This window comes from Schistocerca americana, chromosome 7 (genome assembly GCF_021461395.2).
Source record: "Schistocerca americana isolate TAMUIC-IGC-003095 chromosome 7, iqSchAmer2.1, whole genome shotgun sequence".
Lineage (NCBI taxonomy): Eukaryota > Metazoa > Arthropoda > Insecta > Orthoptera > Acrididae > Schistocerca > Schistocerca americana.
Window position 1 is genome coordinate 593,972,997 of NC_060125.1, and position 14,774 is coordinate 593,987,770.

The following is a 14,774-nucleotide window of genomic DNA, read 5'->3' on the forward strand; positions in this document are numbered from 1 at the left end:
TGCAACTTCAGCTTGGTACATTGTCTGATATACATTTGATAAGCAGAACTCAAGGCTGAGTAACAACTCAGATTCATCCTAGTCAATCTCTTAAGGCTGCTTCGCCTGCTCTTCACTCTCTTTTGCCACCTAGACACTCTGGGTCTTCGTTAAACGTAACAGCATATGTCATAATAAATATTAATATTTCTTGTTTTATGGGCAAAAGGAAACATATGATAGCTAATTTCCCCAGTACTTCCAGCCAGTTATTTTTATTTTATCATATTTCCAACACACAAAAATGAGAAACTAGTTATTACATGATTGTTCTTGCCCATCATGATATTAGCTCCATATTTACACAAATGCCCCCATGATAGACAGAGGTGGAACTGCAGGTGTAAGGCTACATAGCCAACTCTTTCCTCTCCACCATAATCAGATCTGATATTACAGAACCTTCTATGTTGAAATTCAGGCTACGAAGGATGCACTGCACCAACTTTGTGTTTGGAAAAGTAAGTTTACCTTTCATGGTAAGTTTATACATAGCTATCATCTGCAATTTCCAGCCTCCGGCTGGGTCTGTTTAGAACAAAGCTTCTCCATCTTTTCTCATTCATCCAACATGTTTCTCTCTCCATTCTTTCCCAGTCTGCTCCTCTCCTCGTCACACATTTCTTCACTGCAATGATTTATCTGTCTCTCAGTCTTCCTCTAGGTAAGTTGCCTCCTATTGTCATTTCATGGGGCTGCCTTGGTATCCTGTCAGCTCACTTCCTTTTAATATGCCCACACAATCTTAATCTTATCTTTTCTATGGTCTCTTGCATGGGCTTCTCTTTCACTATTTCTCTCACTGTCTCATTCCTTACTCTATCAATTCTAGTAAGTTCTATTCAGCTGTCCTGAAATTTCATCTCACAAGACTATATCCTGCTCAACTGCCTTTTTCTTTTTTAGTTATAGTATTTGCTTACTTTTTGCTGGTACATCCACTTACTTTTTGGTGGTCCCCTGTTGCTATTCTCCTCTTATTTCTCATTGCCACCATCACTTAACAATTCTTGACATTTAATTTCAATCCATACTGTCCCACCACTTCCTCCTATGCATTTGCCCTTTCTTGTACCTCTCCTCCTCCATTTACTCACACTTTGGCTCCTACTCACACTGCCATTATCTCATCCATAATGATTATGAAAACTAGAGGGGAAAGTGAACTCCTCTACTTCACCCCATTTTTCTGTTGAGTTCAGTTAGTCTTCTCTCCAGCTACTTTTACACAATTTGCAGTTCCTATTATTCTTCTCATAGTCAGCCTCTAAATTCCCCTCATCTTGTTTCTTTTCACATTATCATATGGCTTCTCAGTGTCCCTGAACACTGTTACTAAATTCTCTCATATTCGTAGTGTCTCTCTTGGAGATGCCTTGTGTCAAAAATTAGATCCACTGTCAAGCTTCCTGGTCTAAACTCATATAATTTCTTTCTCAATCCTCCTCCTACTATCTTCTGTACTCTCTATTCCAAAATCTTCGCAAATACCCTCACAGTATAACACATCAATGCAACACCCTTACAATTTTGAAATAGTTTCCTGGAACTCTTCTTAACAATTTGGAGACTGGCCACTCAGAAGAATATTTGGTTTAGGAAATCAGCCATTTATACTGTTGTTTACAGTGTTACTGGTACATATTTAATTGACGTTTCTTCAAGGGTAACACATATTAAAAAAGGGCCAAACTTCAAGATTTATTTTTCATATTGCCTTTAGTTCTTTGACAGGTTACAAATTTTAAAATAATGATGATGGAAAGTACAATTATACTTCCCAGAAAAAAAAAGTGAGGTGAGTTATTGAGCAATATCTTCTTCTTGAGCTTCCAAAATTTGTTGTTCATTCAACAAATGTGACGTATTTGTAGCAGAATTACAGCAAACCCCAAAACTTAAAGCATACACACATGGAATTATGTCATTGTGATCAGATTGGCTCAGCCATTTACAACAGCAGCTGTTATGTTCACTAATGTCTCCTTTGAAATAATTCTAGAAACTGACAGCAGAAGGTAGCACCAGTCATGGGGCAGGTTGCGAGATTTCCGTACACTGTTCTCAGATGAAATGAGTCCCTTTTTCAAGTGATAGGTGGCTTGTGTGTCGAGAAAACTGTAGCCTGACCTATACTTGGGCACAGTTTTTTAATTTAAAGTTGCAGCCCAAGTTATGCTCAAGCCTGGTCTCTGATGTGTTAAAAATTGGCACTATGACTCCCTTTTTTCCAGTTTTCAGGTCTCCTTTCTTTCCACACTGTTCTCATGACCTGACAGAGCCACTGCACTTCAACAATGGCAGCTGCTCTCACCTTCTCCACACTTACTTCATCCAGTCAAGGTCCTTTTGTGGTCTTTATTTCTTCTTCAACTTCTGTCCCATTTGGTCCATCTTGCTCCTCATTTCCAAAAGATGGCTCTAAGCACTATGGGACTTAACATCTGTGGTCATCAGTCCCCTAGAACTTAGAACTACTTAAACCTAACTAACCCAAGGACATCACACACATCCATGCCCGAGGCAGGATTCGAACCTGCGACCGCAGCGGTCACGCAATTCCAGACTGAAGCGCCTAGAACCACATGGTCACACCAGCCGGCTTCCTCATTTCCCTCTGCCTTATTTCCATTGTTGTTTAGCAACTCTTACAAAAGTATCCCTTCCCTATTTCCATGATTTCCTAAACACCTTCATCTATGCCTACATTTTTACATAAACATCCAAAATGATAACCACCATCAAAATAATATACAGTGGAAACTCACTGAGGGAAAAAGTAAGTCTTGGAAGTCATGATAATGATGTGACAGGCCTACTAGCCATGAAAGGCACTTCAATACAATAAACAAAATGTCCAACACTATCACACTACTCTATAAATGAAAACTTTTACTAAATTTGTGGAGCACAGCTTACGTTGCAAAGTCAAAATAAAAAGCAAAAAGATTTGTTACAAAACAAACAAGTTATTCCAGAATATCCACAAAATACATCAGTAGCAACACAACAACTAATTTCAGGTCAAAGTTGCTTTGCTTAGAATTTGCATACCAATGCTAAGAAATTATTATTAGTCTAATTTTTAAATCTTGGTCACTTCTGCTTCACATCACTATGTAAACCCTCCAATAATGCTGCATAATAAGAGCCAGTCACTGTTGTACCCTTTCCCAAATAGTCAATGATGATTATGCACCACAAGTTTCAAAGACATTTACCATCACTTTTACCAGCAAAAAAACTACTTCCCATTTTTATCTTTGCCTAACCACTGTTATGGCTGTAGTCTTGTCTCCAGCATCTAATGATGGGCACACATTCCACATAACACCACCAGTAGACCTCCAAATTACACTCTGAGTTTTTCGAACAACATTCTGAAATGCACTTCCTCAAACATTTAAGATCTGGAGTCAATATAATAGGCTTCCACTGTGCACTCAGCCTCTCCATGTGCAGAACAAAATTTAGGAAATTATGTAGCTGTTCATATATCAATATAAAAATATATCTTGTCTTCATGTGAGGGTCTTATTTTGTGACACTACAAATTATACAGGAAGTAATTTCTTCAGCAGAAAAGTGAAGGGGTTGTCCATAAAGTGCCAAGGTAACTGTAGAGCTGGGACAATGTATCTGTGTGTGTGTGTGTTTTACCTTTCAAGAAGGCTAATATTTGAAAACTTAGCTATGAGCTAAATGTTTATGTGACTATATACTGTTCAATGTGTCAACTACATGATAAGGGGTTACCTTTAGTCTTCCCATGGTATTCGTTCCATCCAGGACTAACCAGTATCATACCAACCATGAATACATTTACTTATCTATCAATAAATAGTCTTGAAAACTGGTGCAGAGTTCTTATAGACTTCCAATTCAGCTTCTATCTTTTTATCACAGTGTAGTACTAATTTTTATCCAATGCTGCTGTTGTTGTGGTCTTCAGTCCCGAGACTGGTTTGATGCAGCTCTCCATGCTACTCTATCCTGTGCAAGCTTCTTCATCTCCCAGTAACTACTGCAACCTACATCTTTCTGAATCTGCTAAGTGTATTCATCCCTTGGTCTCCCTATACGATTTTTACCCTCCACGCTGCCCTCCAATACTAAACTGGTGATCCCTTGATGCCTCAGAACATGTCCTACCAACCGATCCCTTCTTCTAGTCAAGTTGTGCCACAAATTTCTCTTCTCCCCAATTCTGTTCAATACCTCCTCATTAGTTATGTGATATACCCATCTAATCTTCAGCATTCTTCTGTAGCATCACATTTCAAAAGCTACTATTCTCTTCTTATCTAAACTATTTATCGTTCATGTTTCACTTCCATACGTGGCTACACTCCATACAAATACTTTCAGAAACGACTTCCTGACACTTAAATCCATACTCAATGTTAACAAATTTCTCTTCTTCAGAAACGCTTTCCTTGCCATTGCCAGTCTAGATTTTATATCCTCTCTACTTCAACCATCATCAGTTATTTTGCTCCCCAAATAGCAAAATTCCTTTACTACTTTAAGTGTCTCATTTCCTAGTCTAATACCCTCAACATCACCCGACTTAATTCGACTACATTCCATTATCCTCGTTTTGCTTTTGTTGATGTTCATCTTATACCCTCCTTTCAAGACACTGTCCATTCCGTTCAACTGCTCTTTAAAGTCCTTTGCTGCCTCTGACAGGATTTCAATGTCATCCGCGAACCTCAACGTTTTTATTTTTTCTCCATGGATTTTAATACCTACTCTGAATTTTTCTTTTGTTTCCTTCACTGCTTGCTCAATATACAGATGGAATAACATCGGGGAGAGGCTACAACCCTCTCACACTCCCTTCCCAGCCACTGCTTCCCTTTCATGTCCCTCGACTCTTACAACTGCCATCTGGTTTCTGTACAAATAATAAATAGCCTTTCGCTCCCTGTATTTTACCCCTGCCACCTTCAGAATTTGAAAGAGAGTATTCCAGTCAACATTGTCAAAAGCTTTCTCTAAGTCTACAAATGCTAGGAATGTAGGTTTGCCTTTCCTTAATCTCTCTTCTAAGATAAGTCGTAATGTCAGTATTGCCTCACGTGTTCCAATATTTCTACGGAATACGGAATCCAATCTGATCTTCCCCGAGGTCAGCTTCTACTAGTTTTTCCATTCATCTGTAAAGAATTCGCGTTAGTATTTTGCAGCCGTGACTTACTTACCCCTGGTGAGATAAGCCTCTACATCCTTACATTTGTCCTCTAGCCTTCAATGCTTACCCATTTTGCACTTCCTGTCGATCTCATTTTTGAGACATTTGTATTCCTTTTTGCCTGCTTCATTTACTGCATTTTTATATTTTCTCCTTTCATCAATTAAATTCAATATTACTTCTGTTACCCAAGGATTTCTAGTAGCTCTCGTCTTTTTACCTACTTTATCCTCTGCTGCCTTCACTATTTCACCCCTCAAAGCTACCCATTCTTCTTCTACTGTATTTCTTTTCCCCATTCGTGTCAGTTGTTCCCTCATGCTCTCCCTGAAATTCTGCACAACTTCTGGTTTAGTCAGTTTATCCACACCCCATCTCCTTAAATTCCCACCTTTTTTCAATTTCTTCAGTTTTAATCTACAGTTCATAACCAATAGATTGTGGTCAGAGTCCACATCTGCCCCTGGAAATGTCTTACAATTTAAAACCTGGTTCCTAAATCTCTGTCTTACCATTATATAATCTATCTGAAACCTGTCAGTATCTCCGGGCTTCTTCCATGTATACAACCTTCTTTTATGATTCTTGAACCAAGTGCTAGCTATGATCAAGTTGTGCTCTGTGCAAAATTCTACCAGGCGGCTTCCTCTTTCATTCCTTACTCCCAATCCATATTCACCTACTATGTTTTCTTCTCTCCCTTTTCCTACTACCGAATTCCAGTCACCCATGAATATTAAATTTTCGTCTCCCTTCACTAGCTGAATAATTTCTTTTATTTAATCATACATTTCTTCAATTTCTTCGTCATCTGCGGAGCTAGTTGGCATATAAACTTGTACTACTGTAGTAGGCGTGGGCTACGTGTCTATCTTGGCCACAATAATGCATTCACTATGCTGTTTGTAGTAGCTTAACCGCACTCCTATTTTTTTTATTCATTATTAAACATACTCCTGCATTACCTCTATTTGATTTTGTATTTAGAACCCTGTATTCGCCTGACCAAAAGTCTTGTTCCTCCTGCCACCGAACTTCACTAATTTCCACTATATCTAACTTTAATCTATCCATTTCCCTTTTTAAATTTTCTAATCTACCTGCCTGATTAAGGGATGTGACATTCCACACTCCCATCCATAGAACGCCAGTTTTCTCTCTCCTGATAACAACATCCTCTTGAGTAGTCCCCGTCCGGAGATCCGAATGGGGGATTATTTTACCTCCGGAATATTTTACCCAAGAGGACGCCATCATCAATTAACCATATAGTAAAGCTGCACGCCTTCGGGAAAAATTACGGCTGTAGTTTCCCCTTGTTTCAGCCGTTCGCAGTACCAGCACAGCAAGGCTGTTTTGGTTAGTGTTACAAGGCCAGATCAGTCAATCATCCACATTGTTGCCCCTGCAACTACTGAAAAGGCTGCTGCTCCTCTTCAGGAACCACACGTTTGTCTGGCCTCTGAGCAGATACCCTCCGTTGTGGTTGCACCTACGGTACGTCTATCTGTATCGCTGAGGCATGCAAGCCTCCCCACCAACGGCAAGGTCCATGATTCATGAGAGAGGGGGGGTGGGGGGTGTTATCCAGTGCTACGAAATGTAAAGTACCGATCACTTAAGATAGTTATCAAGAAAACCATATGCTAAATATATTTGAAATTTTGAACAACGGCCAAACTTTTCATCCTGCACTCAGAATCAAGTTCGTGCACAAAATTATTATTTATTTATTTATTTTCTAATGAAAAATGCCACAATTCTGATATTATATCAGCTGATATTTTTTATTAACAAAGTTTTTATACTGGTAACTGAGTTACATCTGAATACATCATCTCTTAAACAATCACTCCACAACAACATTGAAACAGTACTTCCTCTAAATAACATCATTAAATTAATAATAGCTGTCATGAGAGGTCAGTGCTCACCATAAAGTTGAATACTGAATGGTGGATACACACACAAAACCTATGACAATATTTTAACTGCCTATCTGATGTTCAATACTTTTTCTCTGAAGTATTATTTGCACTTCTCTTCATGTAACTGGGAAAACTAAATTTTATTCACAGGTTATGTTTGATCTGGTAAACTGTCCTGTAGATCTTTCATCACCGTGTCAATATCAGTACTTTTCATTCTACCTCTCCCTTGGTTAAACCAGTTCTTGGAATTCCTTGCTCCTCGCCCAAAACTGTAAGTCTTTGGTTTTAGATGTGATCTATTTGTAGGACGAATATCTGTCTCCATCTGACCTCCTGCAGCTGATGTGTGCTTCTGTTTTTTGGTACTATCAAACCGGAAATCATGAGGGAAATTGTGCTGTGAAATACAATGACTGCGTCGCTCCTGAGGATTGTTGCATAACGTGCTGCACTGTTCTACAAAGCAGCGAAACTGAAATAAATAAATAAAGATATATGTAAAATATAAATAAAAATATATAATATATATGAATGGGTTTTCTGATATTGAACATCATCCACAATGTTACTTTGCTTACAATGGAATACAGATCTTTTTCTCAGTAGCACAAATTTTCACTAATTACATGAATCATTAAGAGATTTTATTCTTTCTTCTCATGATATTTCATTTAGTGTACAGTATAAATGACTAACGTCAGACATTTAGACACAAAAAGTAAACTCAATTTTGACTATCAAAAGAATCTGGATTATCCAAAAATAATGCCTAATATACATACAATTTGTACAGCAATTAGGGTTCACTAGCACAAAAATCAAGAAGTAGTGACATTCTGTAATGGGGGATCTGTATATACACCTCTTTTCATCTCTTTGGAGATATTGCATTACCTTCTACAGAACAGGGAAAACTCACTGTCACTGCAATAACTACTCTGTTGCGTATCACTTGTGATAAAGTTGAATCCAAGTGTCAGACACATAACGTGACTTAAATACAACATAAAAGCAGTTCCAGACAAATGATTTTTATTTGAACTTGAAGAATTTCTTAAGTATATAAAATCAAAGCATTGGTCTGATACAGCACAATTTTGATTGTTTTCTGTAGTTAACAGACTACTGACAGCTTTAGTCTATAAGTTTAGTCAGTTTAGCAGATCAAGCCTTTTGTCATCAGAAGTTTCATTGTGGTTTTAAAGGGTCTTATTTAACAGATTACTATGCTTTTACTTCCTGTTTATTACTTGTATGCTGCCATAACTGCCTTATTGTGGACAGTTAGGCAGAAATATCTTGTAAGGTCTTGCAACTACCCTCTAATGAGTGAAGAAGGAACCCGTAAATGATAGTGAAATATTCAAATAGTGTTTGTAACCTGTCAATGGTATTTACATCATTAGTGAACTGCTGCCTTACTACCAGCAACTGGCTTCTTCTCACATTATTTAGAAGCAAGTGCAGTAGTGCCTGCCTAACAACACTGTAGATAAGTACTTCAATTTTATAGCTTCTACAGTGTAGGAAGTGGGAATTCAGTTCACTTTATTTCTATGAAGAATGGTAGCCACAGAAACATCTGATTTCTCTTATTTGTTGATTTTGGTGACTTATGATCACCAGTGAGAAGTGTCAGGGCTGTGAAGATTTGTGAGTAGTGGGTAACTGTGTAATCCTTGGGGGAGGAGAAAGGGGGGGGGATGAGATTGCTGGTGGTTTTGCAAGGCCCTCTGCTGATTTTTCTGAGTTTTCAGCAAGAATGGGTCAATATAAAAGCTGCCTTGTAAGTGGCTGTAAAAACCATTACGGAAAAATATTTCTTGGTACAAAATTGCTTTATTAGTTGTCAAGTTGTCAAAACATTTTCCTTTATAATTTAAAGATTTTTGGACATATTAGAACCAATAGAGGTTGTTACAGATTATAAATCAGATAAATACAGTTGATGAGACATTAACTTGATGTTCTTCTCTTTCAAATAATGAACAGTTTGACCTGCTGCATGATAGCTGCCATTTATTTTCAAGATGAAAAACAAAGGCATTGATGTCCTATGGCAAACAAATAGTTGTATACCAATCAGAGTTAACTGTTCTTTGGTCCTCTAAAGTATTGATCATGAAATACCCATTGTCTCTCTTTCCTAACATTTTATCTTATTGTATGGGATGGAATCTTTTTCATGATTTCACATTTTTAGCTTTGCTTTGTAACTGGCTGTCCTTCCTGCCACCCAAGTCATCATTTATCCTAAGAGAGGGGAGTCGTCTGCAACCACTTACCCTATAAATGACACTAACTTCGTTTTGTGTGTTATGATGTTTTAAATATTTGTTAATCATATTTTCTTAGATGTAGACTGGAGGCACTCCCAGAATTTGTCTAAATAAGCAGGGAAAAATAGCCTAAAACCAGAATTTGGCCAGCTGGTGTACCACACCAATGATCGTTAATCCACCATGTCCATTCAATCCAGGTGTAGCACACCTCACTGCATTGTGAGCTAACACATTGCATGTTACGTTACACAAACAGGTCCATCACTTGTCCAGTATAACCAATGGGAAAGTGATCATAAGGAAGTGACATCTTTGGTGTGACGTCGTGAGTGCTGGACTGCTGTTGAAATTTCTTGTCAATATTTTATAAAGTTTTAGTCTTCAGTTACTTATTTTAAAGTTTATTTGTGTTAATATTTGCTGTAAAAGTAACTTATCAGTGGATTTTCATCAATCTCAGTCTTTCTTTCTGTGCTACTGACTCAAGTGGTTTGTTATTTGTGAACGTGCTTACGTCATTCATCCAAGTCTCACGCCTCAGTCGTGTGTTTACATTTTGCGGCATGCAGTTGCAGCTTTAGCTGTTATGAAGCCAAGTACTGACCAAGTTGTTTGCGCACTAATATACAGTTATTAAATTTAATAGTTCTCAATGGTGTTTCGCGCTGTTCGTGGTGAAATAACGATTTAATAAACTTTTGGAAACATTTGCTTGCTGTGTTTTATAGAGTTTTATGTGTGTTGATGTCATTTAGAAAATTCGTGCTTTACTTTTCAGCTCATGTTTCTTATTGTTTCTAGCGAAATATTTCGGCCAAATTTTCATTCACTGTTTTAACTTTGTTGAGCATTCCAGTAGCCACTCGAGTTTTTAGTTTTCGCTAGTACATTTTGTGAAGTTTTGTTGGTACTGGTATTAGTTGTGGTTTAGTAGTTTAATGAAAGTTGTTGCTTTCTTAGTAGAGAGAGAATTTAGAGACCGCTATTGTTAGCCCTATAAATAGTTTACTGGTGAAACTGAACTTAGGTAATGTAGACGTTTAATTTTTTTCAGTAACAGTAAAATTTTACCATGTGTGAGAAGTGTGGGCTCTGTCGTAGGTTTGTGAGTAGTGGGTTACGGTGTAGGATTTATTCAAAGTATTTTCATTTGGGGGAATGCAGTGGGGAAGCCAGTGGGCATTCTAGTGACATCCTCTCCTGGGAATACAGAATCTGTAGCAGAAATACGTTGACAGAGGAGAAAGAGGGTAAGAGCTGTGCCCTTCAGGTGCAGTTACAGTACGCTAAGGAGGAGCTAGATAGGTTGAGGAGGGTGAAGGGTGCTGGAGAATGGGAACTCGCAGTTGACAAGAAGGCAGCTACGAGGAGGAGGAGGAGGAGGAGGAGGAGGTGGTGGTGGTGGTGGTATGCAGACAGCTGCACTTTACATATACACAATAGATGTGACCAACTGTCAAGAGTTGAGCGGAGAGGAGCCTCTTGTAGCTGTAGGTGTAGGTGTAGGAAACCTGCAGCAGTCCTTAGCAGTTATGAGACCTAAGTCAGTTGCAAAGCCTAACAGAAAGAAGAAGGTTCTGCTGCTAGGTAGTTCACACAGTAGTGGTGTGGTCCAGCACTGGCAGGGAGTGAGTACCAGGTCACCAGCATTGTGATGTGTAGTGCAGAGTTGGCTCAGGTGACTGACAGCATAGGGGAGTTATGTAGAAATTTTACGGAGGAGGATCAGGTATTCATAGTGGGTGGAGCAGGGAATAGTCTTGATAGGGACAGGGAATATGATGTAGATGGTGACATGGTAAAGATAGCTACTCAAACTAGTGGCACTAACGCGCATTTCGTGCAACTGTTTCAGCGTCATGATCAGCCTCATCTTAATGCGGCTGTTAGGTGCGTTAACATGGGGCTGGAGAAGGCACTGATGGCATAGGACATGGGCCACATTGCAGTGGTGCCAGTTGAGTCTATCAGCAGATCTGGTTTCACTAGGCGTGGCCAGTACCTCAATAGGTATGGGAAAGGGAAGCTGGCAAAGCTTACACAGGTGACAGTGTAGTGTGGGGTGGTGGGATCATTCATGAAAAATTCCTGTAGTAGATGGTGTTAGAGCTGCAGCTTTTTTAGATTGAAGTCAGCTGATAGGTATACCTACTTTAGAGATAAAGTTAGTGAACTGCTGATAGATGTTGATTCTGACATTATTGGTATATCAGAGCACCAATTAAATAATTTGACAATTCAGAGGCTTCCTTTACCAAGATACAGATTAGCCGGCTGTTTTACAACGAGTTCTTTGCGAGGCCAGATATTTAAATCTTGCGCAGGGGCAGTTCAATTTAACGAAAATAAACTTAAAATTTTTGTTGTTTATAGGTCCCCTAACTCTGAATCAAGGGATCACAAATTTAGCATTGGAGGGCAGTGTGGAGGGTAAAAATCATATAGGGAGACCAAGAGATGAATACATTAAGCAGATTCAGAAGGATGTAGGTTGCAGTAAGAACTGGGAGATGAAGAATCTTGCACAGGATACAGTAGCATGGAGAGCTGCATCAAACCAGTCTCAGGACTGAAGACAACAACAACAACAACAACAACAACAACTCTGAATTCAGAGCATTTCTGCTCAAGCTAGAGAGGGTTCTTGATTCAATATGTAGAAAGTACCAGAAATCAGTTATACATGATGACTTCAGTATTAATTTTGTATATCATTGTGCAAGAAAAAAGATGCTGGTAGATCTCCTAAGTTCATATGATCTGATGCAGACAGTGATTCTTCCAACTAGGGTGCAGGGGAACAGTAGCACAGCCATAGATAATTCATTCTTCATTACTACATGGGCATTATGTTAGTAAAAGTCTGAATGGCCTTTCAGGCCATGATGCACAGATTTTAACACTAAAGGGCTTTTGTACTCAAACAAATGTCACATATAATTACAAACTACGTGGGAATAGGAAGTTTTTTAAAATTTGTCGAGGAACAAGAGTAGCAGGATATTTGTAGTGCTGATAACATAGATGACAAATATAGTGCTTTCCTTAACAGACTTCTCATGCTCTTTGAGAGTTGCTTTCCATTTTAACATTCTAAACAGGGTACTAGCTGTAAAAGGCAGCCTGGGTGGCTGACTAATGGGATAAGGATATCATGTAGAACAAAGCAGGAATGATATCAAAATGTTAGAAGTAGTCACAATCAAGCTACAGTTGCCCATTACAAACAGTATAGTAAGGTGCTTAAAAACGTTATTAGGAAGGCAAAGAGTATGTGGCGCATAAATAGAACAGCTAATTTACAGGATAAAATTAAAACCATATGGTCAGTTGAGAAGAAAGTGTGTGGTCAGTAGCACAAGGTCGATGATATAAAGTCAGTCAGTAGTAAAAGTATTTCTGTTACTGATAAATCAGATATATGTACAGTATTTAACAATCTTTTCTGACCATTGCTGGTGAATTAAATAAAAATTTAGTTTCTATAGGGAATCACAGAACTCTCTTGGCCAATGCCTTTCCGAGATTGATGTCTGAAATACTCCTCTGTGATAGAGACAAGGGGGAGATTGAGTCAATAATTAAATCACTGAAGAATGGGGACTCCCATGGATATGATGGAGTGCCTAGCAAAATATTAAAGTACTGTGCTGCACATGTTAGCCCTGTACTTAGCAATATTTGTAATTTTTCCTGAACGATTAAAGTACTCAGTAGTAAAGCTGCTTTATAAAAAGGGAGAAAAGGGTAATGTAGACAATTTTAGACCTATTTCTATGCCATCAGTGTTTGTTAAAGTTATTGCAAAGGCTGTGTATGTAAGGGTAATTGATCATTTTATATCACATAATTTGCTATCAAATGTACAGTTCAGCTTTAGAACTTGTTTAAAAACTGAGAATGCTATATTCTCTTTTGTCTGTTAGGTACTGGATGGGTTAAACAAAAGATTTCGAACACTAGGTATATTTTTTGATTTAACAAAGGCGTTTGATTGTGTTGATCACAAAATATTGCTCCAGAAGTTGGACCATTACAGAATACGGGGAGTAGCTCACAGTTGGTTCACCTCTTACTTTAACAACAGACAGCAAAAAGTCATTACTCACTGTGTTGAGAATGGCTGTGATGTGGGGTCTGAGTGGGGGATGGTCAAATGGGGGGAGTTCCAGGCATCAGTGTTAGGGTCACTCCTGTTCCTTATTTATACGAGGTGCCCTCCAATATTAGGGGTAACTCTGAAATATTTCTGTTTGCTGATGACACTAGCTTGTTAGTAAAGGATGTTTCAAATAGTGCAGTTCATGACATAAGTTCATGGCTTGTAGAAAATATTTATCAATTGAAGACATAAAGTCTATATATGAGTCTGCGATCATTTTATTTTTAGCACTTTTGTTTTCACAAGTCCGTCTTGACCACATAGACTTCTTTACACTTTATGACCAGTTTCAGCTTATTGCCATCTTCAGATCATTAAAATATTCTGATATAAATCATTGTCGAGTTAAACATGTGCACTCATGTTTAACTTGACAATGATTTATATCAGAATATTTTTAACAATCTGAAGATGGCGATAAGCCGAAACTGGTCATGAAGTGTAAAGAAATCTGTGTGATCAAGACGGATTTGTGAAAATAAAAATAGTTTATTTTCTACAAACACTAAATCACAGTAAGACTCAGTTTTTACAGTTCCTAACACAATTCAACAAAACCCTACATTTGAATTTCACAGAGTGGGCATATGATTAGTGAAACTCAACAGTTAAAATTTCTAAGTGTTCAGTCAGATAGTAAACTGTCGTGGAAAGCCCACGTTCAGAATCTTGTTCAAAGACATAATGCTGCCATTTTTACTATTCAAACAGTATCTGAAGTAAGTGATGGTTCAACAGAAAAATTAGTCTACTTTGATTATTTTCATTCGCTTATGTCATATGGTATTATATTTTGGGTAACTCTTCCCATTCTAAAAGGATATTTTTGGCTCAGAAATGGGCGGTTCGGGCAATAAGTGGTGTGGTAAGGATCCCACACCGCACAGCAGTATTCTAAAAGAGGATGGACAGGCATAGCGAAGGCACCCTCCTTAGTAGGTCTGTTACATTTTCTAAGAGTCCTGCCAATAAAACGCAGCCTTTGGTTAGCCTTCCCCACAACATTTTCTGTGTTCTTTCCAATTTAAGTTGTTCGTAATTGTAGTACCTAGGTATTTAGTTGAATTTAAGGCTTTTAGATTAGACTGATTTATTGTGTAACAGAAGTTTAACGAGTTCCTTTTAGTACTCATGTGGATGACCTCACACTTTTCGTTATTTAG

General features: G+C 38.2%; 1 protein-coding gene across 2 annotated transcripts in view; it reads right to left on the reverse strand.

Annotated features, from left to right (window-relative positions):
• Positions 1–7,021: 7,021 nt before the first annotated feature.
• LOC124622672 (protein lethal(2)k10201) overlaps positions 7,022–14,774 on the reverse strand; it is a 77,087-nt gene continuing 69,334 nt past the window's right edge. For both annotated transcript variants that reach the window (XM_047148464.1, XM_047148465.1), the window contains exon 4: positions 7,022–7,639. In XM_047148464.1, coding sequence (XP_047004420.1) covers positions 7,316–7,639 — 324 coding nt within the window. In that variant the 3' untranslated portion in view covers positions 7,022–7,315. The remainder of the gene's footprint in view (positions 7,640–14,774) is intronic.